The sequence below is a fragment of the Notothenia coriiceps genome, unplaced genomic scaffold (assembly GCF_000735185.1).
Source record: "Notothenia coriiceps isolate Sejong01 unplaced genomic scaffold, NC01 NC01_scaffold00024667, whole genome shotgun sequence".
NCBI classification, from domain to species: Eukaryota; Metazoa; Chordata; class Actinopteri; order Perciformes; family Nototheniidae; genus Notothenia; species Notothenia coriiceps.
In genome coordinates this window covers 3,056,659-3,081,874 of record NW_011357368.1, presented here as the reverse complement: position 1 = coordinate 3,081,874, position 25,216 = coordinate 3,056,659, and the positions used below count along the sequence as shown (strand labels likewise).

The 25,216-nt window shown below is 39.5% G+C and overlaps 2 protein-coding genes across 6 annotated transcripts in view; one reads left to right on the top strand and one right to left on the bottom strand.

Annotated features, from left to right (window-relative positions):
- LOC104955419 (drebrin-like protein) overlaps positions 1-23,651 on the bottom strand; it is a 122,362-nt gene extending 98,711 nt beyond the window's left edge. Inside the window, exon 1 of the mRNA XM_010782746.1 lies at positions 23,580-23,651. Within this exon, the coding sequence (XP_010781048.1) occupies positions 23,580-23,651 (72 nt within the window). The remainder of the gene's footprint in view (positions 1-23,579) is intronic.
- The window catches only part of mef2cb (myocyte enhancer factor 2cb), a 72,565-nt gene continuing 61,471 nt past the window's right edge, over positions 14,123-25,216 (top strand). For 3 of the 5 annotated variants that reach the window (XM_010782445.1, XM_010782444.1, XM_010782443.1), the window contains exons 1-2: positions 14,123-14,356; positions 21,675-21,804. The gene's annotated coding sequence lies outside the window, so the exon portion shown is untranslated. Of the gene's footprint in view, positions 14,357-21,674; positions 21,805-23,627; positions 24,000-25,216 lie in introns of those variants that run through there. The other 2 variants (XM_010782446.1, XM_010782442.1) reach the window with 2 other exon arrangements.

The window sequence follows — 25,216 nt, the reverse complement described above, 5'->3', positions numbered from 1 at the left end:
TGTGTGTGTGTGTGTGAGTGTGTGTGTGTGTGTGTGTGTGTGTGTGTGTGTGTGTGTGTGTGTGTGTGTGTGTGTGTGTGTGTGTGTGTGTGTGTGTGTGTGTGTGTGTGTGTGTGTGTGCATGAAGGAGTCCCAGAGGGTGCATCATGGTCTATGTTGCACACTGTTTCATCCTTCACTGTTTGTGACTCAAACGCCGCTGTTCCCATCCGTGTTTATGCATCCCTCCCTCTTGATCGAGGCAAACACAGCCTCATTAGACGCACTTGCTCACAAACGCATGCATCCATACATGGAAACATACAAGCAGTATGCATAATGAACACGGAGCCTTAGAGTCGAACGACCTCCTTCTCTCTCTGGGCTCAGTGAGGTTTTCAAACCTATTTTGCCATCAAAAGCCACCAAGTATGATTAAATACTTCAGTCGTTGAATAGCAGATGGGCACAATATACTGTAAGTGTGTTTGTAGGTTGGCGGAGAGTACTTTCAGGCATGTTAAGTGTTAATCTTCAATGCACTAACTACACAATAGCGCTCACACATCCATGGGAATTTCACCTGAACAAGAGATTAGCACATCTGTTAGTATCTTATAGATTCGCAAGTATACAGGCAGCTGGTGTTTTCTCAACTTTATCTGAGACAAGCAGAAGTGAAAGAAAGAAAAAAACCTACACCACCAGTCTCCATGAACCCAATGGGTATAAGTAACGGGTGGGGGAGAGTTTGAAGAGACTGTAAAGGTGAACAGGTGAGAGAGAAAAGCAGACGAGTGTAGCTTTGCCTGCCACCTCTCCGCCCTGCGCTGCTCCCCCATCCCTGCATCACCTCGCCTCGGGGGGGTTTAACAACTGCTCTTGAAGGGGGGGGCAAGTGTTCTCTCTGTTCTTTCCCAGCGCCTCCGGGTGTACTACCGACTCTCACTACCCTGGCGATCTCCTGCCGCCTCACACTCTCAGACTTTCACACACACGGAAACACAAACACACGTACGAGCACACAATCGTGCGCTGCTGCATCTGAACTCTCTTCACTCCCTGCTCCCTCTCATCTTCCTATGTGGGGCTCTTTGTAGCTGCTCTGCCTGAGCATGGTAAGGAGAACAAAGCTAGGGAAGAGGGAAGGATGGAGGAAAGAGGACTGAGGTGGTGGTGGTGGTGGATGAAGAGGAGATGGGAGGGGATGAATGAGAGAGGGAAGGAACTAATGTTCACATTGCGTTTGGAGTGTCGCCTGTTGTTGCTCGCAGAACGGGTCGGTGAGCGTTTGTGCGCCACAGCTTGATTTGGGGGTTGTACCCAGCTGCGCATGGAGACAGCAGTACGGAGACGTGGCAGAGACTCTAATTAGACGGGCCTAAGTGTGCTGAACTGAGGGAGAACCCTGGAGCGCCAGCAACCGCTGCACAGCCCCCCTGCAAACAGAGCGGGAGGAGACCCCCAGCAGTAATTACAACATTACACAAACCAAGCAAGACACCTCCAGGAAGTTTTCAATCAGAAAAATCCTCTTCAACTCACTAGGGAGCTGAGAGGAGTTGCAGTCCATTAGCCCTCACCATAGGGTCCTTTTTAAAAGAGGGCGGATTAAGCTTTTTGACTAGAGGAGGTCATCCTGTTGCATCTGTTGCAATGTCATACCGTGAACTGTGAATCAGTGCTGCTGGCGAGAATAGGTTAGACACAGCATCTCCAAGGAAAACTTTAACATCTCAGCAAAGATTATATCAAATCGTTCTAGTGCTCATGATGGATACACTGTAGATATGCAAAATGCCTTTTTTTTTGGGCACTGGAAACATTAAAGTCCTGTTTGAGGAGGTGTCAGCTGCATCAAAGTGCTACCTTCCCTGCCCGCCCAGAAAAGAATGACTGCCCAGATTAGAAAAACGTAGTGATTTTGTTGTTGTTGTGATTGTTCTAAGAGTTAGATTTCTATTTGATAAAACATTATGAACTTTAAATGAGAATATGTACAATTTTAAGGCATACAAATAATATCTTTCAGTGGCCTTTAAATGCATACTTCAGGTATTTTTTTTATAAGAAGTTACTGAACAGTATAGGGAAAGTTGCACAATATACAATGCAGACTGTATACTGTATATATATTTAACCCCACTGGTTGGATTGATGTTTAGAACTGAAGAGTGTGTGTCACTGCTCTGTGCGTCTAGTTTGTGTGTGTGAGTTTTTTTTCCTATGTGATAATAACATCCGCAGCAAAGGTGTGAAGGCACTTTCACCTGTGTGAAGCCAGAAGCATTCCAATCCTCCACACATCCACACAAATGCATACACTGACGCATACACAGACACATATACGTATAGTGGCATGTGTCACTGAAAACAGATGTGCAAAGAACAACACTGCATCAATTATCCCACCAAGTTCACTTAGTCAATTAGAAAGGGATAATTATGTCCTACTTATTTTTCTACCCTGTCTATCTTTTTCACTTTGTCTTCTTTCAATTCGTTTTTTTGGCATGGGTAGTGGCAGTTGTCACGGAGTGCATGTAAAATTAACTGTGCAGGTACAAAATGTCTAATCTATGCTTTCCCTGTTGGGATTAGCTAAGGATGCTGTGGTACGGCTGTCACAAAGTGTTGGGGGAGGGAAGGGACAAGAGCAATATGGGACACATACGAGTCTACTGCACGACCGAATTCTCTACAGAAAAAGTTTAAATAAAAGGTAACACACTCTAAAATACTGATTTGGTGTTTCAGCAGTTTATTCATTTAAAAAACTTCTTGGAATGTTGCATTAATAATGGTTATTATGTAAATTGAAATTATTCTTCAGTGATATATGCATAAGTAACCCTCTTTTCACATACATTTTTCCATATATTATTTACTAACATCTGAAACATTAATTTGTATTAGCTTTATCTGCTCTTCCTCACTAAACCCACATGTTTTTACTTCACCGCAGAGATGGTAATTACAATCACACTAAATAGGCTTGAACCGTATCAGAAATTAATTAATATCACATTTATTTGGGTTATCCATTGCTAAAACACACGGTTTTTGCACATATTTTAAAGCATTCGTGCAATTCAATTACTTGGGAATATCATTAAAGGCAACAAATTTACAGTTTAATTTGTGTGGACTATTTAAGTCGCTCCAGAGCTCAAGAATCCCCTTCCTCTATAAGTGGATTAATTAATTTGAATCAATAAAGTCTCTTAGTCGGCTTGCACTACTCCCCCAAAAAAAATAACTCAGTCCACACAAAGCCTTATCAGCTGCAGCGTCCAAGGTCCAAACCCTTGCTTTTCAGCTCAAGAAGGAAGTTTCCTTGAGACAATTACCAGCAGACAATTTCCGCCCTGCCTTTCTTTGCTCTTTCAGCTTTTAGAATCCGTGCAGAATGGTAATTTGTTTGCGCGCTTGTTATTGCAGACTGTCTTGTGATATTGCTTTTATACAGTCAATTCGATGCTGGTACACGCAGCACTCTTTGTATTCACTGTATGGTAAACATTTAATACGCACATTTAGTATGAGTATTTCAACTAGAGTTGTAATGTTCTTACTTATAGATATACCAATACATGCATCTCGATATAAAAAAAGGAAAAGAAGTAAGAACACTAATCACACGGTGCTCTAATAACCCTATGGTAATAACCCCATTCAGCACAAAGCATAGGCTACTTTTTTTTCCTTTTTTTATATAAGGCATGGAGTAAGCAACCATATCAACATTCACAAAAAAACAAACAATTATTTTTCCTGAATTTCTTTTTAAGTTAATTCCCACAACCAAGATACAGTTCCAGTTCCAAAAATTGAAAAGTTGTGTTGAATGCTACTCTTCCCTTTTTCCGCAAATCTGCCATTTTAAGACATATATTTTTTAAATCTTGACACACTGCGGAAACATTCAACTTTTTAGATTTGAAAGAAAATACAACAATATACAAAAAAATAAAATAAAAACACTTTCCATTTCCATTTGACAGGTTTCTTGCTAAACAGCAGGAGATTGAGCTCGATGAGTCACTATGACTACCCTGCAATGTAAAATTCATGTAAGGACAATATTCTGCCTCCACATGTCAGTGTTAAACATTGGTGTTGCTGTTTCAGTGTCATTTTACATTATTGGAAATGCATAAAAGTGTCTCGCTACGCCTTAACACATGAAACAGCTCCATTGGATTACTTCACATTTCTGTGTGCTCATGTTCATGGTTCATTTACTTCCTACTTTCAATCAAGGATTAAGAACAGCTGTCTTTAAACATAAAGATTATAATATGTGATTTGTGTCAACTTACTTTGCTTCTTAAAAAGAGAGCCTGGTTTAGTTTTGATACTCGCAGGAGAGTGAACATATTGTTGATATATGACTCCAATCATATGGTGTTCTGACCCGTGTGAGAACAACATGTTCATCAGTGCACTGATCCTGGTGCTCTCTGAAAAGACAGGTAACAGCATCTTCTTATATGAGCTTGTTTATACACTGTATATGCATTAGTGCCCACACTATGTCTGTTTCCTAACTCCTCTCCCCAACCCTCTCCCTTCTTTCTTCAGCCGTAGTGAGGAATCTGATGCAGAGGTGTTGCATTTCTGTTTGTGTTGGAGCCTGTCAGAAGTCCAGTTGGGAAAATCAGCTGCACTTGTCCTTAAACAGAGAGCTGTTTAACACGGAAGGCTTATGACAGGAAGCATTATTTATCAGCTAAGCAAATCCTGCATGTGTAGAGAATCTGAGGGAAGGAGAACTGTGAGGAAGCATGTTAGTATAGACGAGGATGAGATCAATAAAGATTTGTGAAAACTTGCCCGAGGCACTGTTTGTTTTTCTCCGTCTGTCCTTTGTCAGCCATAGATGCATTTTGAAAAGCTGTTGAAACATATTTCCCCATATTTTAATTCCTTATCGGCCTTTTATTATAAGCCAGATGTAAAAATAATATCCTCGGCTGTTTTGTTTACTTTTTGACCAACACACGCACCCTGGCGAATTTCTACTCGTCACTCAGCAATATGAAACTGCCTGGGAGAAGTGGTGACTGACACTAAATACAACATGGGACCAAACAGATGCTTACAAAAGAAAGACTATGTTCTGATGAGGAGACCACACTATTAAATTGTCACATCTGTGTAGTAAAGCTGCAGCCAAACCTGCTCCTTGGAATTCAATCAAACTCTGCAGGAAATGGAGTTCAGAGGGAGAAATGAAAGGCGTAGGAATATCAGTGGATGTCCTCCACTTTCAGAAGGATGCACTGACTCTGAATAGAAGAGAACAAATAAACATGTTTGCAAGATGCAGATATTAATTCTAAGTTGTCAATTGCTGGCTCTGTGATGTTTACTATTGAGGGCAAATCAGCCAACTCGGGAGTATCCTTAAAAAAGTCCCACTCTGTAGTAATGAAAGACCAGTTGCAAAACAATATTTTAATATTGAAAATGATAAATATTAACAACTACTTACCCTTAGTTATTGTGACATGTTTGAGATGACAGTTGAATGTAGATGACAGTTTACACAATAGGTGTATCATTCAGGTTAGTTTTTGCTTACAGCTTATCACCAAGGTGTTTATCTGGTAAACGTTTTGACACATCTGGATACAGCACTATAGTTCACTTCCTTCTCCCGCCTGTCTGTGGTATTTTAGTAGTGAGTACTGAATTCATTAATTCTGTCATAATAATACAACCAGCCATGGCCTTCATCCTTTGTTGATCCTGATACAAGAGCCTGAAAAATTTGAGACAACGGCAGAAGTGAACCTGTGACTGCTTAGAAAAAACCAAAATAGATTTGTTTTTCATTCAGCGCAACGCACCAATGTAGTCGTACATCGTTACAGCCCGCTTTCAAAACGCTCGATGGAGGCTTACTGCATACATATTATATCATTACACATGCATTAAAATGCAAATATGAAGATGTATATTTATTATATTACAATTTTGGGTTTCATTGAAAGCGTTGCCTTGTCCTATTCTAATCTTTTGCATATTTCTCCCTTGACTCTTTCTAGGGGAAAGAGTCCTGATGTGCTGGCCTTGGCTCCGGCTCAGTCTGATGGATTGGATCAGGTACTTGAGTGAGATTCTTAAATGTGTTATTATTCCAATGAGTCACAAACCACAAGCTAAACTCCTTTACTTTGCCAGAGGAATCAAAGCATTGGTTTTATATATCAGTCTCTGTATGTCTGCGTGTGTTGGACCAGTCTTTGAAAATGACTTTGGAAGTTATTGCCACTGATATCTTATTTCCGTGCTCGGAGAAGCATTTCTAATGTTATTTACCTTGGCCAGGCCATCTAACTGATTACATTTTCATTCATCCTATCGAGGCTTTTGAAAGTGTTGCTTTGTACTGTTAACTAAGTCATTATAGACTTTTCTTCTATCTATTTGATATGAATATAAAACAATTACACATAAAGATTTTCAAAATTGAAATGCTTTTAAAAGTGAAATACAGCAAATGTGCCTAAAAGTTTCTAGTAAAGCAGTATTTTCAGTCCTGAAAAAAAAGAAAACAAAAAAAGCAGAGGGTGCCCTTCCCCATTCACTGTCCTTTTAGGTTATTTTTTTTAGTTAGTAGAGTGGTGGGCAGTTGGGCACTTTAACCTAAAAGACTGTAATCGGTGACAACTCCTGGTTATACAGCACTCCACATCTATCTACTCAGAATGGCACTACCAGAAACTAAGCTCAACCAAAAGCTGCCCTTTCAAAAATGCTTTTACCCTTCAGTAACTCTACACAAAGGCACTCATTTCTGGACCTCTGGAATGGCAGGAAATCAATACTGAGTAGAATCTGATTCTGCAAGCACAAATAATCACTGTATAAAACGTCGACATGTGTAAAGCTAAACCACCTATAAGATACCATTTCCCAATTGGGTTCTCTTTGTGCCAATTGTTAACAGGTTATTTTTTCATCTTGAGCCTTGTAGCAAGCTTATATTCTTGCTTTGCTTTTATTGTATAAAAAAAAATACATGGTTGCCAAAAGAAAAAACGGTCGCTCGCACTTCTAATAATGATAGGGAAAATCCATCCGGATGTGACCATAATCCACCAGCAGTGCCAGGGCATATGGAAGATCCAGAGACATGCCTCTCCATCTTGGTGGATCCATCTGTCAGTCTTTGGCGGTGCTTTGCTGCTTTCTCTGGCACATTTGACAGCCCCACGCCTCGGCTAGATTAGAAAATTATACAAATGTAAGGTTGGAAAGGTGTAATTGAAGATGGCAAAGGGCTGATTGGGAGACATTTAAATGATTATTCTCCAGTGTTCAACATGGAGGGCGTGTAGCCGAGGCCACAGAGAGAAACACTTTGAAATGATTACTGCTCCTGACAGGTGGATGACAAGTCTTTATGTGTGAAGCTGTGCATACATTGTCAGTGTATATTCTGTGTGTATGCGTGAGCTTGTACTCGCCGTGTGTGTTGGTGTGCTTTACTGTATGTGTGTCTTTGCCTCCGTGCTTTTATCAGGATGTGTGAATGTGTGTGTGATGCGGCTGGCGGGCATGTGTATGAGCCCTGCGGAGTTCCTTACTCAGAGCCAGCACAAAGCAGAGAGGATTTACATCAGATAGATTAGAGCACTGCCACCATGACAGCATCTAATGGAAGAAACAAGACACCTTTTAATGCAGACGCTAATTTAAGAAATACCACACAGTGCTCTGAAGTATAAATCATAAATATAAATATAGATCCGACGAAGATGGGATGCAACAGCAGAGGGAAGACATGTCCTGACACAGGGAGGTCCCTCTAGATCTTACCTAATGATGCCCTTCAAATAAAGTTTTTTCCTCTTAAATTATTACTTTATTTTAAAACAAACTTAGAATATCTATTGTCATATTTATTATAATTATATATCTAGCATCAAATATGAAACATATGTCATTTAATAATCAATTCAATAAATATTCTATATATTTATAAAACAATCAAGATGTTCATGTAATGTCTTTGTCTGTTTGCTATCAAGATAGTATGTATGCATGTATCCTCTTTTGTGCAAATAGATCAACAGAACAATAATACAAAAAAAATCGTACCCCATTCTTATAAATCTGTGTATGCACTGTAATCCCTACAGTATTTTTAAACAAGTTCCAACTTTCTTTTCTTTGCATGCGTGGCAGCCATACAGAATATGCCACAATGAAACAAATGACATATCACTTTTTCCCCTGACATAGTCCGAAGTTTTCTATCTATGTGGTCTGAGTCAGAGTTGTGTTCTGTCATGTTAAATGCAGTTGACAGAAGAGCCAGGCACCACCCTAAACCTCTGGCCTGAGACTTTGTTTTTTCCCTGGGCACGAAGCACTGTATTCCCTCTGGCTTTGGTCTGCTGTGAGCTGCAGGCTGTGGCTGTTTTACTGTACTCATGTCATACATTTAACATGAATGAGTGTTACACTCCTTTGTCATCATAATCTCAAAGGGTGTAGCCACGTATGGATTTACCTCAGCAGTCAAGAACGTACACAATAGGACTGCTGACAATAGATTTCCTAAATGTATATTACTAAGAATATTACAGACAAGGATAGACATTTATTATGCCTCCTTTTTCTCTTAACAACATTCAAATATTCCAATGTGACATTTGGAAATTAAAACTGGAAGTACCATACAAAGTTTATTTCACATTTAATTTTACAACAATGTGTGTCTGTTAATAAAAGGGCACGTCATACTTAAAACCAATGACATAGAATAAGAGGAGGCCAGAACATTTTAATTTCCTCAGTTGGCTAGTACAAAATAAAATGGTGATTGTTGTTAGCGTTTATGGAGAAAAACACATTTGAGTCATAAAGTGTGGTTGCAGCTCGGCAGGAAGAGAGAAGATGCAATTTCGGACACGGACGGCTGGCTAATTAGCAAGGTAGTTTCACCGAAGTGAGGAAGAGGGACAGTTTGACCCAGAACAGTTCCAAGACACCATGGTTCCTGTTTTTACTGCAAAACCTCACCTCAGAGAGTCTGCTACTTGTTGAGAGGGTTTTTGTGGCAGTAAGCCAGTTGTGATTGATGCAATAGCAACAGTACAGAGCGATGTTAGTCAACATATGAGTTTTTTCCGACTGGGTTGATTGTTTTCAACATTTTGTTCTTAGTTTGAATTAGCTCCAAGGGACCGAGGGTCAACTAAAACTTCCTCTTCCACACCAAATACATAAAACATAAGTTGAAGCAAAACCAAATAGAACTTTTTCGCAAAATGAAAACCTTGGCTGTTGAAAGTGATAAATGAATTGGATGTTGGTGGTAATCTAACTGTATATTTGATAAACATTGAAAATGAGCGATCAAAGTGACATATCACTTACAACAAAGCACGGAAATAATGGGTTGGATAACATCAAAGTGTGAATTTCCTGTGAGGTGTCTAATGAGAAATAAAGCGAACACATTTCCCTCCCATTAGAGGCTGCCAATAACTACAAAGTTGCTGTGTTTGTCAACGCTGTGTGTCTGTCACACAAAACAATGTAAACTCTTTATACACTTGACTCTCCATCCTGTGTGAAATGTAAAACTATAGATTAAGTTAAGAAAATGAAATGTTCTTTATATTTCAGGCTTCCTCTTTTGGGTAGCATAGAGGTTTACCACATTGACCAACAGCACCCATGAGACGTATACTATGCAGACCATGGTAATGATAATGTTAATTGTACACACCAATTCTCAGTTAATTAATAGTATATACTGCTGTTTTTCAGGCAATGCTGTTATCTTACTTTCATTTAAATAACCTACAACCCGTGTGCAAATAGAAAAGGAAATGTTCTTAAACAAAGATGATCTGCATGGTTAATTTCACTGACATAACAAACATTTATGGTTATGGTAGAGTATGCAATGCGCCAATTCAACAAGCTTAGGATCAACCCTTACAGTATGTGTTGCTCCTAAATATAGCCTTACTTTGAAAAGTGCACTAATAGGCAATTTCTTGCTTGGAAATCAGGATCATATACTGAGTTAATATAGAATTATTGAATACGGTACAGTATGTAGTTTAGTTGGGTTCATATGGCATCACAAGTGCATCACTGTCTCCGTTCCTATTGGCTTTTAAACAACATCTGCCATGGAGGTTTACTCAGGGGTGAGAACACTCAAAGGGCAAAATGAGGAGAACATGAGAGTTTAAAGCATTGAGATTTAATTGATTGATATCGTTTCTTGGTATTTAACGTCAGTGATTACAATTTAAAGCGTGAATATTAATCAAGTGCTTCATTTTGATGTTGTGAGTTTGGTCCAATATACTTGTGAAAGCTTATGAGATGTGGCTAATCAAGAAGTCATCCTATTCTTGTCTTTTCTTATTCTTTTGCCAATATCTTTGATGTTCGGCCTAAATTGCAGATATGGTAGTGACGTTTCAAACGGACTGCCCGTCCCTTGAAAATGGTGCCTTAGGCCATAGTTTGAATCACAGTATGGGAGAGAAGGAGGGGAGGCTGTGGCTCAGGGGGTAGCCAGTTTGAGTCCCACTGCAGTCAGCATGTCGTTGTGTCCCTGGGCAAGACACTTCACCCCAAATTGCTCTTGTGGGGATTGTCCACAGTACTGAGTATGTACTGTAAGTCGCTTTGGATAAAAGCGTCTAACAAATGACATAATGTAATGAGGAGAGCTTCTACTGCCACTCACATCTCTGAGTTCAGAAAGAACTACAGTAAATGTATTTCATTATTTATTTTACAAATATTTAATTTATCGCATCTGTTAATTTGATCTTCAATTAAAACATGTGCAACGTTTGTGTGATTTACATTCTGAATTCCTGGTACAGGACTTACATTTATTTCCTGTACAACTATCCTTTAGGAAAAATGTCAGAGTGGACTTACAGAAGGAACAGTGTGGGATAAAGAGTTAGACATGGCACCAGTCATAATCCACCCTTCAAAAGAGCCAGATGGAGAGGGTAAGGTTTCAGTCAAAATATTGTTTTTGGATTGAGGTGTGGACTTGCTCTCTCACTCTCTGGCTCTCTCAATCTCCCTATGTCCTTGTCTCTCTCAATCTCTCTCTCTCTCTCTCTTGTACTCTCCAACTCTCTTTCAAACCCTCCTCCTGCTGTGTTTTATCAGATCCTGTCACAGGGGGCCTCTTATAAAACCAACAGAGCTCATCAGGATAGAGCTCCAGAGGACCGGTTCGGTCAACCCTCGTTAATCTACTGCGGTCCGGGTTGAGTTAAGGCCTCAGCTGGTATTTACCAAGCATCAGATTTTGAGTGCTGATTTAAACTCAGCGCTCGAAAACCTTTTCATTGAGAGTGATTCGCGATGAAAACGATGGTTAAAGGGACCTGAGCAGTGGTGCTAAATCAGCAGTCTTGCCCTGAGACGCTTGATAAACATACAGCCCCTGGGTTTGTGTCTGGGCTGGTGGGGCTGTGGGGCAGAAAGGTATGTGCTTAGTGGTGATTGTGCGCCGTGGCCTCCCCTCATTCTCCGAGGCCGAACACACACAGAGCGACCTTGTGTGGAGCAGAGGGCTGGGCAGACACGCTGAAGTCAGCTCACGCCATGCAGTGTACTGTAGGCACAAGAAGAAATGATCCTTCTGGATTACACACGCACAAATGCATTACTTCTACCATGGTTTCCTGCATCATTATCATTTAAAAAACTCAAATATGGCATGTTTTCTTTTTTTTTTTACAATTGATTCTCAAAATCCTTCTCTTTAAGTCGGTCTCTAGGGCTGCCTAGGACTACTGTGGAGTTCTTATAGGAGCACTCATAAATCCACCCAGTTCCATAAACTTGTCAGTGGGTTTATTACAATAATTGCTTTAATTTTCTGTTGATGATTTAATGATAAAGCAACAGAAAAAGAGAGGAAATAAAAGAGAGTGAAAGGAGTTTTCAGAGGAGATGCCGTGCCACGTTTCCTGTAGAGCGCCTGTCACCTCTCAGCTGACATAACACTTTGTTTAACTGTTGGCGTAGCCCGAAGTGTTGTGAGCCACAGCACGGACACATGGCCTCACCCTCCGGACACACACTAATATGCGCAAGAACACACACATTTGCACTAATGAGTGAATTTGATAATTACAATACACTTTCATGAACACACACATATATAAATAGGCCACACAAAGTTTATACATCTAAATCAAATAGAGTGTATTTGCACTGAGCAGTCTCCGTTTGATTAGGACAGGATGTACTCTTAAAGTTAACGGACTGTACTGCTGCCACGCCGCTTCTTGTGGTCGACAGTGTGCAGCAGACTGCCATGCGGCTCGCTGTTTTTCCCCTTCTTGGCCGTGCCACAGTCATAAAAAGACAGCCAGCCTTTAGTCCTCTGTCCCTTAAGTCCCTCCACAAGCCCCATTAAAAGGCAGACAGAGCTAAAAATGCCCTCTCACCAGGCCCCTACTGGCAAAGCAGTGTATTCAGAGGAAGTCTTTAGTCAAAATACACAAGGTAATACAAATGAAAGCAGCACACTGTGGTTATGTGTCTACATGCAAATGATTGTGTCTAATTCTCTGTTGTATCGAGAACAACAAGCTGGCACAACACAGATCACGTCACCATAGTTAAGCTTTGATCAAGTCAAGTATCCCTCTGTCCTATTGGGATGTCTAATTAACTTAACTCCCACCAACATCCATCAAACCCCCAAAGACATCCCTGAATTCCTGTCCATGAGGTCATCACAAATACCAGACTGGGCAGACACTGATCCTTCAATGTATAGCGGGTAGTCATGGCGACAGACATTTCCCAAAACAAAAAGATGAGTTGATTACCTGTGCCCAGAAACATGTAAACAATACAACCGGATCAATACAAAATATATTTCACTGTCAGAAGAGTGTGACTACCTATCGTCAAGGGAACACCTCTGTTTTTATCTCTTCTGACGCAGATTCCCTATTTTGGATATTTTCTGGGAATTTTCCAATCTATAATCTACTCATCTTTCATTTATTTCATCACTCTCCACATTCGCGAATCGGTTGATTTAAGAGGGATACATAAAACACTCATTTGTGTGTATGATTCAGTGTCATTATCTGCATTAGATTTTGGCATCAGGTATAAAACCTTGACTGGAAAATACTTGCTCAAAAATACAATTATCCCTGTGCCACCCCCACACAAGTCTAATGTGAAAACAGTCACAGAAGATATTACGCTTTAAGCTTGTTGATACTTAAATTCTACTGAATGTATCATTTAGAAGGAGAAATGGCTTACAGTCAGGATGCCAGCAGCAGAGGGAAACTCAAAACTTTTCTGTTGGATGGAAATGTATGATTTTTATCAGGTATTAATGGAAAAATGACATTTCCTGGGCATTGCGGTTCTTTGAAAAAACAAGACTGTAGGCGGATTTTAGTCATAGATAAACTTGGGTAAATGAGTTTATAATTACCAAATTATAGGTGTATACCATTGCACCTGGTATTTAGACATTGGAGAAGATGCTATCAATGTCGGCTAATCTCTTCTGTTGAGTAATTTATTTATGATTCACATAGATTACACTGTTGCTTGTTATAAAAGTGGTGAAACGGTATTTGTACAGCAAAGTTTATTTAATAGGTTTTGCAAGGTCATCAAATTACAGAAATAATAACATTGTAAATGAGCTCCTAAACGGAAATCCACTGTTTTACAAGGGCTAAAGATCCGGGTCATTTAATACAGTCATTTTCTGTCAGATGTATACAGAAAGGTTAAGGAAACATACTGTTACGGATCTGTTTTAAAAGATGAATGTCATCTGAACAGTTTCAAGTTGTGAATGTGTGAAGGAGGTAAAAAGGGGAGGGGGATCTTTTTTTGCCACTGTGAAGACGGCGGCGGCATTCTTTGGGGGGGCAATAATCCCCGGCATATATGCCAGTGCTGACAAAGATATGGGGTGTGTATGTGTGTTTGCTTGGAAGGGGAGTGGGGGGGGGGGGGGTGTCACTGATCCCTCAGAAGGCTAAATTTACCCATGAGTGATGGGGGCAGGTGGATTCAGCTGGGACAGTGGGATAGGGGTGGTGGGGGGGTGGTTAGGCAGCACCGGACCTGGTTTCAGTTCAGACGGAGATCGTTGGAAACACACAACCCAAATCGGGGTTTCTATTCAAAGCCAGCTGGTCTGGCTTTATCACATGCAGGACATTTATTTTAAGACATTTGTTGGTATATTTTTTTATTTCTTTGGTCAACTATCTCTTTAGTTTTCCTTTCTTTTTTAAAACGTTTGAGTTGAGCTGGGCCTTAGCTGGTGCTGTGGGGTGTAACTTCCTGGGGAAGCAGAGGAACGGCACGGGTGAGTTTTCACAGCACACTATTCCCTTCCTTTTCCCCTCTCCTCTGGATCTGATTCTGCTGGTGGAAAACCTGTCTCTGCCAAGATTTCAAACCATTCACAGTTGGGTCGTGACATGTTAAACAGATTAAGCCTTAATTTTGATATGTGAGCTGCTCAATTTCAAAATCCTACACTGTTGCCTAATTGTTACATTATAGCCTTGCTGGATTTAGTGAATACTGTCTTTGTCATGTGATCCAATAGGAAAAAAAACAGTGTGAACTAAGCAAAAAGATACTCTTAATTGTTATTTACTTAGACTTGTTCCTGCTCTTGACAACAAGCCCCCAGAGAAGCTCTAAATCTGCTGAAGGAGGAGTCAGGGCTCAGCTGTTGCCAATCACCTCCGTGGAGCACTTGGGGAATAGCCTATTAAGGCTCCTGTGTGTTTAAGTTTTAAAAGTCTACATTTTTATTTCTTTCATGCAAGACAAATGTTTTCAGGCACTTAAGTGGAACTTTATATTGTGTTGTTTCCCTGCTTCTAATTCTTCACAGTCAGTTTATGTTACCGGTACTTTTAAGGGTAATTGCTTAGAACTCATTGCACAATCTGGAATTATCAGCGAGAGAAAAGAGCATAGCCTTAACATGCTGTTTGCTTTAGAAATGAGTCATTCCCTCAAGGTAGCTACCTAAGTGGCTAAGACACACTTCAGTAGCAATATGTTTCTCACAGTTTGGAGTTTAAGTAAGACATATTGGGCAAACTTTTGAAACAAAGGAGTAAACTTTTTGTCATATTAAAAGAACAAAGAGGTGTTTATCCCTAACCGAATGGAGACATTAGAAAGGGGCTCTACTGCAGGGCACTTGTCCCAAAACAACCAAATGGAATTTCATACTAGAGCAAAGGCTTTGTTTGATTTTAATGAGTGGTGAAAGCCTCCGTTGGACATTTTCCTTCAACTTTTGATTTCACCATAGGTTTTGGATCAAATAAGAGAAGTAATATTGTTCCTGAATTTGATATCCTCGTATTTCGAGTACATTTTATTTCTGACTTGAGATACTGTACAATATTCTACTATTAACTATGGTAGCAATGAAAATAAAACCCTTAACAAGCTCAAATAGAGGAAATAAACATGTATACAAATGTATATCATACAAGTGGACATTCACTTGTGTCCCTTTTTTCATGAAGAGTTACTTGTCCTCTTGCTATTAACCCAAAGAGGCAGGACTTGAAAAACTTCAACCCAGTTTACAGGAACCGCTTAGTCTTCACATATTAGTTTTTCTGCCCCTGAATTCCACGGCTTTGATGGTCGGCCGAGTTGAGGAAACGCGTTGTTTTCCCTCTCTGTAGGGTGGCGAGCGCTCTTACGCAGTTGCCTCTCTGCCTTTGAAACTCTCCTCATCCTGTCACTTCACCTTCACACTCTGCTATTAGTTTCATTGTTACTGTTCTTTGTGCAGTATGAAAAGCAGAGCAACGTTTGTTTATCTTCACTGAAATGTGAATAAAGATGAAATCAAATGTTATTCAAGGCCTTAACATGAATGGTGAAAATGGCTTAAATGTATTAAAGACATGAAGATTAGTGGTTACTTCCTGTTTAACTTGGAGTAAAATATATTTGTAATTGAGGTTTCCACTGGTGTTTTTGTGTACGGTAAATGAATAGGAATGTTAAGATACAGTGTAGGAGTAATTTGCTGTTTATTTATTCTGTAACAGTTGCTGACAGAAGCATAGCAGAAGTTAGGGCAAACGTTTCCATAGTTATTTAGTGGGCTGTACTGATCCAGATGCTCTTGAGTTAGTATTTAATAATAAAAGGTGTATTGCATTTTAAAACAAATTATCAAGACGTATCACAGTATGGAAGCAGTTTAAATTGGGATGGCATGAAAGTACAAGTTAGTTTCACTCTAATGTGTGACAGTAATGGCATAGTGACTTTCTCTTATTTTTCCTTTTCATTCTCCTCCATTATCCCTATTATTTAATGTTGGAAGATTTCCAGCAGTAGTCCAACCTCCTGTATAAAAACTATCTTTCCATCTACCCCCCTGAGCACTGTCGAGGCCAGAAAACAGTATGACGCTCTGCCGCCACTATGCAACGCCTGTGCGCCAGGGCCGCCTAAATCTACAAAACACGAGTGCTGGCGCGAGGCAGCTCCTTTGATCTGCAGCTAATCTCAGTTGCCTGCCTCCCCTCTGATCATGTCTGAATAAGAATGAGTTGGTGATCCTGCAGGCACAAAGAGCTTTAGACGCCGCTGCTCGTCTGCCGCGCTCCACCGTGTAACACGGGCCTGCGCCGATGGTCGCTAGGACGCGCTATCACACATCAGAGCTGGGAAACCCTCATTTAGACACACATTATATTCCGCTCCACTTTCTTTTCCTCACATTGAGATGCTATCAGCTGCTTGTAGAGAGTGTGGGAGAAGTTGCATAGCCATGCTGAGTGATCTTTAATTGTCAAGGGAATTGGCTGAGGTCAACAGCTGCAGGAGGGACTTCTGCTGTGTAATGGTTACTATGGGAATAGGAAACAGTGATGACTGTAGGCTTTAATGCCGTATCTGTATGTATTACAGCACATTTGTTAGACTACTGTCAGTCTAACACATTTCCAGTAAAATGGTGATCATAAGATGACCTGCACAGGTCTATACTCCAAATCATGATCTGAAATCACTGAGATCACACTAACATAGCCTGAAATTAAGATTTGGTTAAGGAAATATGGTGGTTTTATTTTAAAAACAACTATTTCTAAAGTTTGGAGAACTATCTGTTTGAATTCTAAAGGAAATGGTCAACAAACTGCTTTATTTTTGATTGATATAGAAAGAGAGGTGATTGCTATTGTGGTCTATTAATTCCGGTCTTAAAATCTCAAATTGTGACAGCGCTGATTGCCATTTTAAATTTCACATTTTGATCTATTTTATTTCTGCATTATTATAGTTATGTTTCAGTCACAGCTTTTGCATCACTTCATGAAACAACAGAGGACACCCCTTTGGACAGAGATAAATACAATCTAACATTGGCATCTCCCCTTTATGGGCACAATTAGAGAAGGGCAGTGAGAACAATGTGAGAACTGTGCCTGTTTTGGAGCAGTTCAGAGCCTAAGTGTTCAACCATTCAAAAGGAGGAACAATTACACTAGAGTCTGGAGAACACACAGGATGAGGAGAGGGGAGTCAGGGATTGGTTTAAAAAAGGAAGAACAATGAAATAACAGTAATTTAAATGTTTGCATAAGGAATAATTATAAGAAATTTGGAGTTTCTCTTCAATAAAAATTAATCTGCTTAAATCTTTAGATGATTCTTCTAAATGAAAATGTTATTATGGTATCCCCTGAATAACAATAACGTTGAGTAAAAATAAATACTGGTTAAAGTTTGCATGGGGGATACCTGCAGTTAACCCGTGTGGTACACCAAATTGTTCTGTGCTGGGAAGGATGCAGAGCTCCCCTGCAGGCGGCACATTTAATTACACAGCAGCGTAATGTGGAGGTGCCCTCAATGCACCTTGACAGGCAAAATGTGCCCTTCATATGTAGCAGGTGGCACACGGATGGCACCTGTCACATATACATTTATGACATATATGATATTATAGCATTTTGATTTTAAAATCATCAAGCAGTTTTGACAGTTTAATCAAGCTAATTGATCAGCAGATTTTAAGCCAGTATAATCAAATAATAGGCAATATGTAGTCAACAGCTGCTTTCTCCTTTAACTATCAAAATGTTATTTGAAAATGTGTCTTGTGGGAATAATTCATTATCATAAATTACATTTAATTGATGGCATGTGTATTCGTTAAATTTTGAAGATGAATATAAATCAAAGAAATGTGAATTTTCTTAGTAGGCACCACTGTAAGTCACAGTGTGTGTATCTACATATTCACATAGGCATGACAATATATGCAAGAAAAAGCAACAGGTCTGATCAACAGCGTGGCCAGCGGCGTCTCAGCAGTCAGGGCAGTCACAGGACCATGGGGCTTTTCCTATGATGTAACAGGAGCATCAGGCAGAACAAAGGGAGGGCTTGTTGTTCAGCTTGTGCCTCATCCATAATGCATACAAGGTGTACAGACAGAATACTGTTGGTTAAACACGACACATGCAAATCACCAGCGCTGTCTCTCGTTTGACTCCGCTCGGTAAGGGGCCCTTATGTGGCCATAAGAATTTCAGAGGCCTTCAGATTTGTTGTTATTGCATTGAGTCTGTTCTATATGGTTAGATTCAACTGTTTTTAAACTGAACTATAAGGACAAGGAAATATATGAAATGGAACAGTGAATTTACTGCTGGCCAGACTCAGTTAATGGCCAAACCACACAGAAATATGCTTATTGAAAATAAGGCACTCCATGGTTTCAGTGAGAAATGAGTCATACCATTATAAAACGGCAGCTAATGATAAGTAGACGGAACTCTTTTCCCTCGCTTTTTCTCTTAGCCGACCAAAGCCTTAACATTTAAAACTACTGAGGTGGCTTCTGGTTTATGAGAAATGTGGGATCACTAAATATCCAGATCAGAAATGTATTAATTTCTGAGTGATTTAATTTAGATTGTTTGAAGTTATACAGATGAAAAGAAATAAAATGGCTCTGTTTAATAAGCTTTTATTCAAGACTTGATCATTTAAAGTAATTTAAAAGGTAACTTATTGGCATAACATATCCATAAATAGTATATTTACATTAAAAGTATTTTTCTTTTAATTATATAATGGCTAAAATATATGATTTGGCTAAAATATATGATTTGGACTATGAGATATACAGATAAACTGTTTTCAGTGGTACAATAGTCAAGGTGATATTAAGGCAATCAAAGTTTAGGAAGGGAACTTCACCTTTATATTACTAAAGCTAATTTGACTGTACAAATAAATACTTCCCCAGAATCCTGAATTCCTTTGTTTTATATATTTTGTAATATGAGGACAAATTATTTCAGTTAATTAAAACAAGATTTTCTCACCTTTTCTCCCTTAATTATACTGTACAGTGGTAGAATTCCTGCAACTATAATTACTGATGATATTGCCCTCTGAGTTTCATTATAAACCTTATTAAGAAGGATCTCTGAAACTGGTGTAATATAACACTTTTGATGACTTACACATAGACCAAGCAGGGATCGGCAGGGAAATGTCTCACATCTCTCCTACAAAGTGTGAGATTACTTCTAAAGTAGCTCTGTTTTCCCTGAGAACAGAACCCAGATGTTCTGGCGGATCAAGTCCTGTACATTATGGATGTCATATGTTAATATATGTAAGATGATGCCGATTAAATTCATATTTTATTAAACAGTAATATGTTTGTGTCATAAATAAACCAGAAGGTGTTTCACAGTGCTGATATTACACATTATATATGTTACTTTTGGAAATTGCTAATTTATTTCCTTAGGTTTCCCCAGTGTTCACAATTTAATATAAACAGCAAATGAATGAGGCATGACATTTTTAATGCCATTAAATGCTCTTCCAGTCTGTTAATAATAATGTAATATAAAATAATTATATTTATTTGTTAACAATATCACAATTTAATATCAGCACAATGTAATAAGACATCAGTCTTAAAATGATTCAGGAAGACGCATGAATACACACACACTGATCCATAGATCCCCAGCTGAGCCTGTGAGTTAAATTGGCCTGCAGGTCTATCTGTAACCCCCGAGAAACTTGGTCGTCACATCATGTCGCATCAATCTAGTGTCAGAACACCAAATGTCTCTTAAATCCATTAGGGAACCAACACAGAAAGAATGACTGAAAGCAGTAAATACCAGATAGAAGATGGAAGCATCCCTCAGACATGTCTGACACACAACAAGCAATCCATGTGTCTCGTAGTGCTTCTGTTATAGCTGGCTAATTCTCAGGAGCAGTGAGGCAGAGTGCTTGACAACATCATCTACTGTGACAGGCAGATTGTGTTTTCACGTGAGCGTGATCGACAACAGATTGCACTGAGCCCGGGCTGTTCCTGTTTGCCCTGGAAATGTGTTAGTGTTTATCTGTTGCTTGAGAGGCATTCCTTTCTTTCTCCTTCCGTAACAAAAAAAAACACATTTTCAGGCAAGCTTTTTTACATGTGTGTGTATGCGTATGACACACGCTGTGAAGTGACTGCCAGCAGAGGCTTAAGAAACAATCCAAGCAAGATCAATATCAGCAAACCGCACTTATGTGTTTGACTTAACATGCAGTCGCAGTTTCCCCTCTTCCCTTTTTATACACAGCTGATGCCAAACCTCACAAAATTGCATTTACCCAAACGCCTAAAGTGTGTGTATACACAATGTGACATATTTGAAATTACGACATTGTTTTGGCAAACTGTTGATTTTACTACATCAGGCTTTGATGAGACTCACACTTGAACACAAACACACACACACACACACACACACACACACACACACACACACACACACACACACACACACACACACACACACACACACACACACACACACACACACACACACACACAAACCAGTACACAAGTTTGGGTCTGCATGTTCTAAGAGTAGTAGTGAGTGACTAATGATGAGTTGAACATGGAAAGTTTCAGACATAAATAAACTAATAATCTAGTCAGTTTTAATTAAACAGAAAATAATTTAGATTCACAAACACAAAAGCAGCAAATATTTCACCTACAATATTTAACTTACAATTATAACTCTACAGATATTTAAGTTACAATGCACTATGCTTGCACACACTTATTGGTTACCTCACTCTAAATGTATTAAGTGTAAAAGGCATAATGTGACGTACTCTGAACAACATTATAAAATGTTACAATGATCTGGCTATAATGCTTTGAGTTTTTTTCTATCATATTCAAATGTAGCCGAAGACCCCCACTTGGTAGTCTCAAGAGAAAAATATACATAAGGTCTTCCCTACTTTGCATTAAATGTGTGAGAATAAAATGAAGCTGTAAGCGTGCCTTCACCATAAGTTTATCCCTGTAGACAAGTCAGACAGCCATTTATGAATATGCATGAACCAAGTGTTTGCCTCGTTTAATGATTTTTTTTTTAACATTCATATATATTCAGTCTATTTCCCCCCCATTTATTTCACTGTTCTTCATATGGGCGTTAAACACACACACATACATACACACACATAGATGTTAACAAGGATCCTGCTCACTATGTGCAAGGTGCATGCAAACAATTACCATTTCACTGGCAGGTTCTCTCTCCCCTCCTCACACTTCCCTATGTTACTTCTCCTCACAGGTGCCAACCTAAGACAACCTCAAGCATTGTGAACACTGAAAGGACCTATCTAATGAACCGCTGACAGACAGCAAAGAAAGCTTCAGGACTGAGGGCTCGTGAGACGGCAAAAGAAGGAACATTGAACGTGGTATGTACAATTATCCAGGCACTCATAGGTGACATATTTAATGCAATTGTCGCATGTGTGCAACTGAGGATTTGTCTATTGTAGTTGTCAAATCTGTATGTTTCACACGAGGCAATATGTGATGCCATTGATATCTGCCATGTTGCATTCATAAACCTACTGTGTCTAACATACTACACCTTATTGATTATTATGGAGGTCTGGGGGCCAGAGGAAATGCTATTAAAGATTAAAGGGTCAGGTGATGTGAAGGTGGTATTCCAGGTCATCAGACACCAACGGGTTCAGTTACAGGCTGTAATGTCCGGCCGTCAACAAAATTAGCTTGATTTATTTATTAACTGATTTCATGTCCTGCCATTTCCTACCCTGACTGACAGGGCTGCATACATGGCTTATGCTTCACAGGTGAACTTCAAAGGAAGGGAAAGATTAGGATGCTGCTTGGTGTCCACTTACACTTCACGCAGTCTAGTGAGAGGCATGTTCTGCAAAGCTATAAGCTTATAAGGGTAATATTTGTTGTTTGTCTGCATTTGGATACAAGTTCAGAAGTTGGGTTAACATTTACATTTTCTCTAGTAAGATAGGATGATCAAATATGTATACAGTTATAGTGAGGATATCATTAAAAGTCCAAACAAATATAGACATTTTTTTCAAGATCTTGAATGTTTTTAGTGTGGAAATGGTCAAAAATCCTAACTCTATTTTAAACTTTGACCATCCAAAAAACCCTTCAAAGCTCTATGTCAATCAAAACCCAGTTGATTCTGTTTCTGAGGATGGGTTGATAAAAAAACTAAAGTGAGATCTGATTATGTATTTCAGTATAACAGGCTCCATCCAATACAACCTTTCTTTAAACTGATACTACACCCATATAATGCGAGTATAAAAGAAGCACAGTATTACAAGGCGTATCTGGGAAACATCTCTGTACAGACTGCCTGTCTGTGTCTTATCTGAAGTGGCAAACTTGCTGTTCTAATTGTTATCTTCACACTAATAGAGTGGATGTTTTGAAATCATTTGGTTGGATGGATAAAGGCTTGGTAATTCCCCCATGCTTACTGTCTGTGTCAGTGCTTATCTGGAGGAGATAGCTGGGTCCTGGAGAATGATTGGCGGCTCGCAGGAGGGGGAAAGTTTGTAAGTGACTGAGAAAGAAGGCAGCATTTATGTTCCTCAGGCGTGGAAGAAATCAGTTTAGAACTAAATGGTGGGATTATGTATGGTTTATTGGACAAAATAAATTAGTTGAATCTACTTTTATCAATATATTTAAAACAGGTTTTTACCTTCAAATAAGCTTGGAGTGGATAATTCATTTTGCAAACTGTTTCATGTTCTTTCTACCAGTTTCTTGATTAAAGACACTTGCCTTTTCTGGGTTGTTCTTGTGTGGCATGCTTGAAACAAAAGGCCACAGCAAAAACTTGAACTTTACCGGCTGGATTTAGCTTTCGAAGTCTGCTTAAGATGCTTAACGTGCCCTCCGTTTGATCATTAGTTTAAGCATTCCTCATGATCTTCCTCTAGTGGTCCTCTGAGCGCTTAATTGTGCGTCCACCCTATCGGGGCTGGCGCGATAATAAAGCAATAAGAGCAGAGGCTCGTTCATTAAAGTAGAGTTGGGAACATGTGAGCCCGCCCCCTTTCAGGAGTCAAAAAAAGAGGAAAGAAATCGATTATTTCTCTTCGCGCTGGGAGAGGAAAGGGTTTGGGGGAAAGACTCGGCCAGGGTTTCTCGAAGGAACAGAACCAGCCATCACCATAAGGCTCCAGACGTCCAGCAGTACTCCACCTCCACCTCCACGGCTCCACCACCGCTCCACCAGATCCATCTCCGCTCACCGGCACCTCGCGGAGAGAGAGCAGCCCTCAGCGCCTCCTGAGCAGACACTGCCCGATCAGAGAGAGAGGGAGAGAGAGAGAGAGAGAGAGAGAGAGAGAGAGAGAGAGCAGTTGTCTTTGACATTATAGAGACTCCTACCACGTACTGTAGGTTACTTTTTTTTTCCTCCCGGCGACGTCCTCAGCTAAGTTGCGCTCCTGGATTTTAAGTGCGTCTTGGCGAAAGTCCGTCACCACCGAGCAGCAGCTTCAGCCTTCCTGTCAACCGGCCGGACCCAACAAGCGGCGGACCGCTTGAATCTTTCACTTCACCCGGACAAGATTTCACGCGAAATAAAGTAAGTACCGCGCTCACACTCACTCGCAAACATGAAGGAGACACGTTGCGTCATATGATCTGTATTTTTAATCTTCCCGAGCGAAACTTGAGGGTCTATTTTGATGCGCGCTTCCTCAACAACAAAGTACAGTAACTGCGTTTATTGATTTGTTGTGACCCTGATCGACTTATGCCGGTGACAACTCTGTCATATAACTACAGGCTGACATCAAATAGCTGTTTATGATCTATTAGGAGAATTAAGGACTGTCTCGTGTTTTAGGTAGTGGTACTGTTTTGTCGACCTTGTGTAGCTTTCGCATGTCCACATGCAGGCGCAGAGCCACAGCTACTGAATACGCTGCCCTCCTTAATGTAGGATAAAACTATGTTAAACCCTACTGCGCTTTTGGTGGCATATTAAAAGTTACATTTTCACTTTAAAATGTAGTGTTTAATCAACCTGATGTTTTCAATTTGACAAAATAATATAATAAATAAAAAATAATCTTTAAAAAAAAGATAATTACTTGCAGTTCAAATGTTTTTAATTGTCAGATAATTAGATTAATTAAAGCAACAGCATGCAGTGTAACTCACTGTACTTATAATGGCCTTACTTTGTGAATATGCAAAAAAAAAAATCATCAGTGGTTTAAACTACCAATCTGAGTATCCTATTATTATGCATGGAAATCAGGATAACTTGCATAGCAAACTTTCATACAAACATTAAAAAATGACTGAATGATGCAAATATGAATCATTTTCAAAGTACAAAACAGGAGAACACAGTTTTCCAGACTTATTTTAACGTTAGTTCACGCAGACAAGAGACACAGTAAACACTAAATTAGTGTTTTATAAAAGGTTTGACACGTTCAGACTTAATTATAATTTCTTCTCTTTGAATTTCTGACTGACATTGTTTCAACTTGTTTTAATAAAGCGAGAATTGCATATTTGTACAGTTAAGTTATGTCTTGTGTGGCTCAATTGAACCTGTTGCAGTTAGAGCATTAATAATGACACCATAATTAACCTGTGGCAACTTTCACAGGTTGCAGCTTAAGATATCTAATTGGATTTATTTGTTTTATTCTTTAAGTATTTATATAAGGCCCACTGATCAAATGTTCACACATTTCTCCATCACACTTTATTATATTTTAGAATATGGTTGAACTGACTAGGCTGTGTGTATTTAACTTACGTTCATTAATGCAAACATAAAAG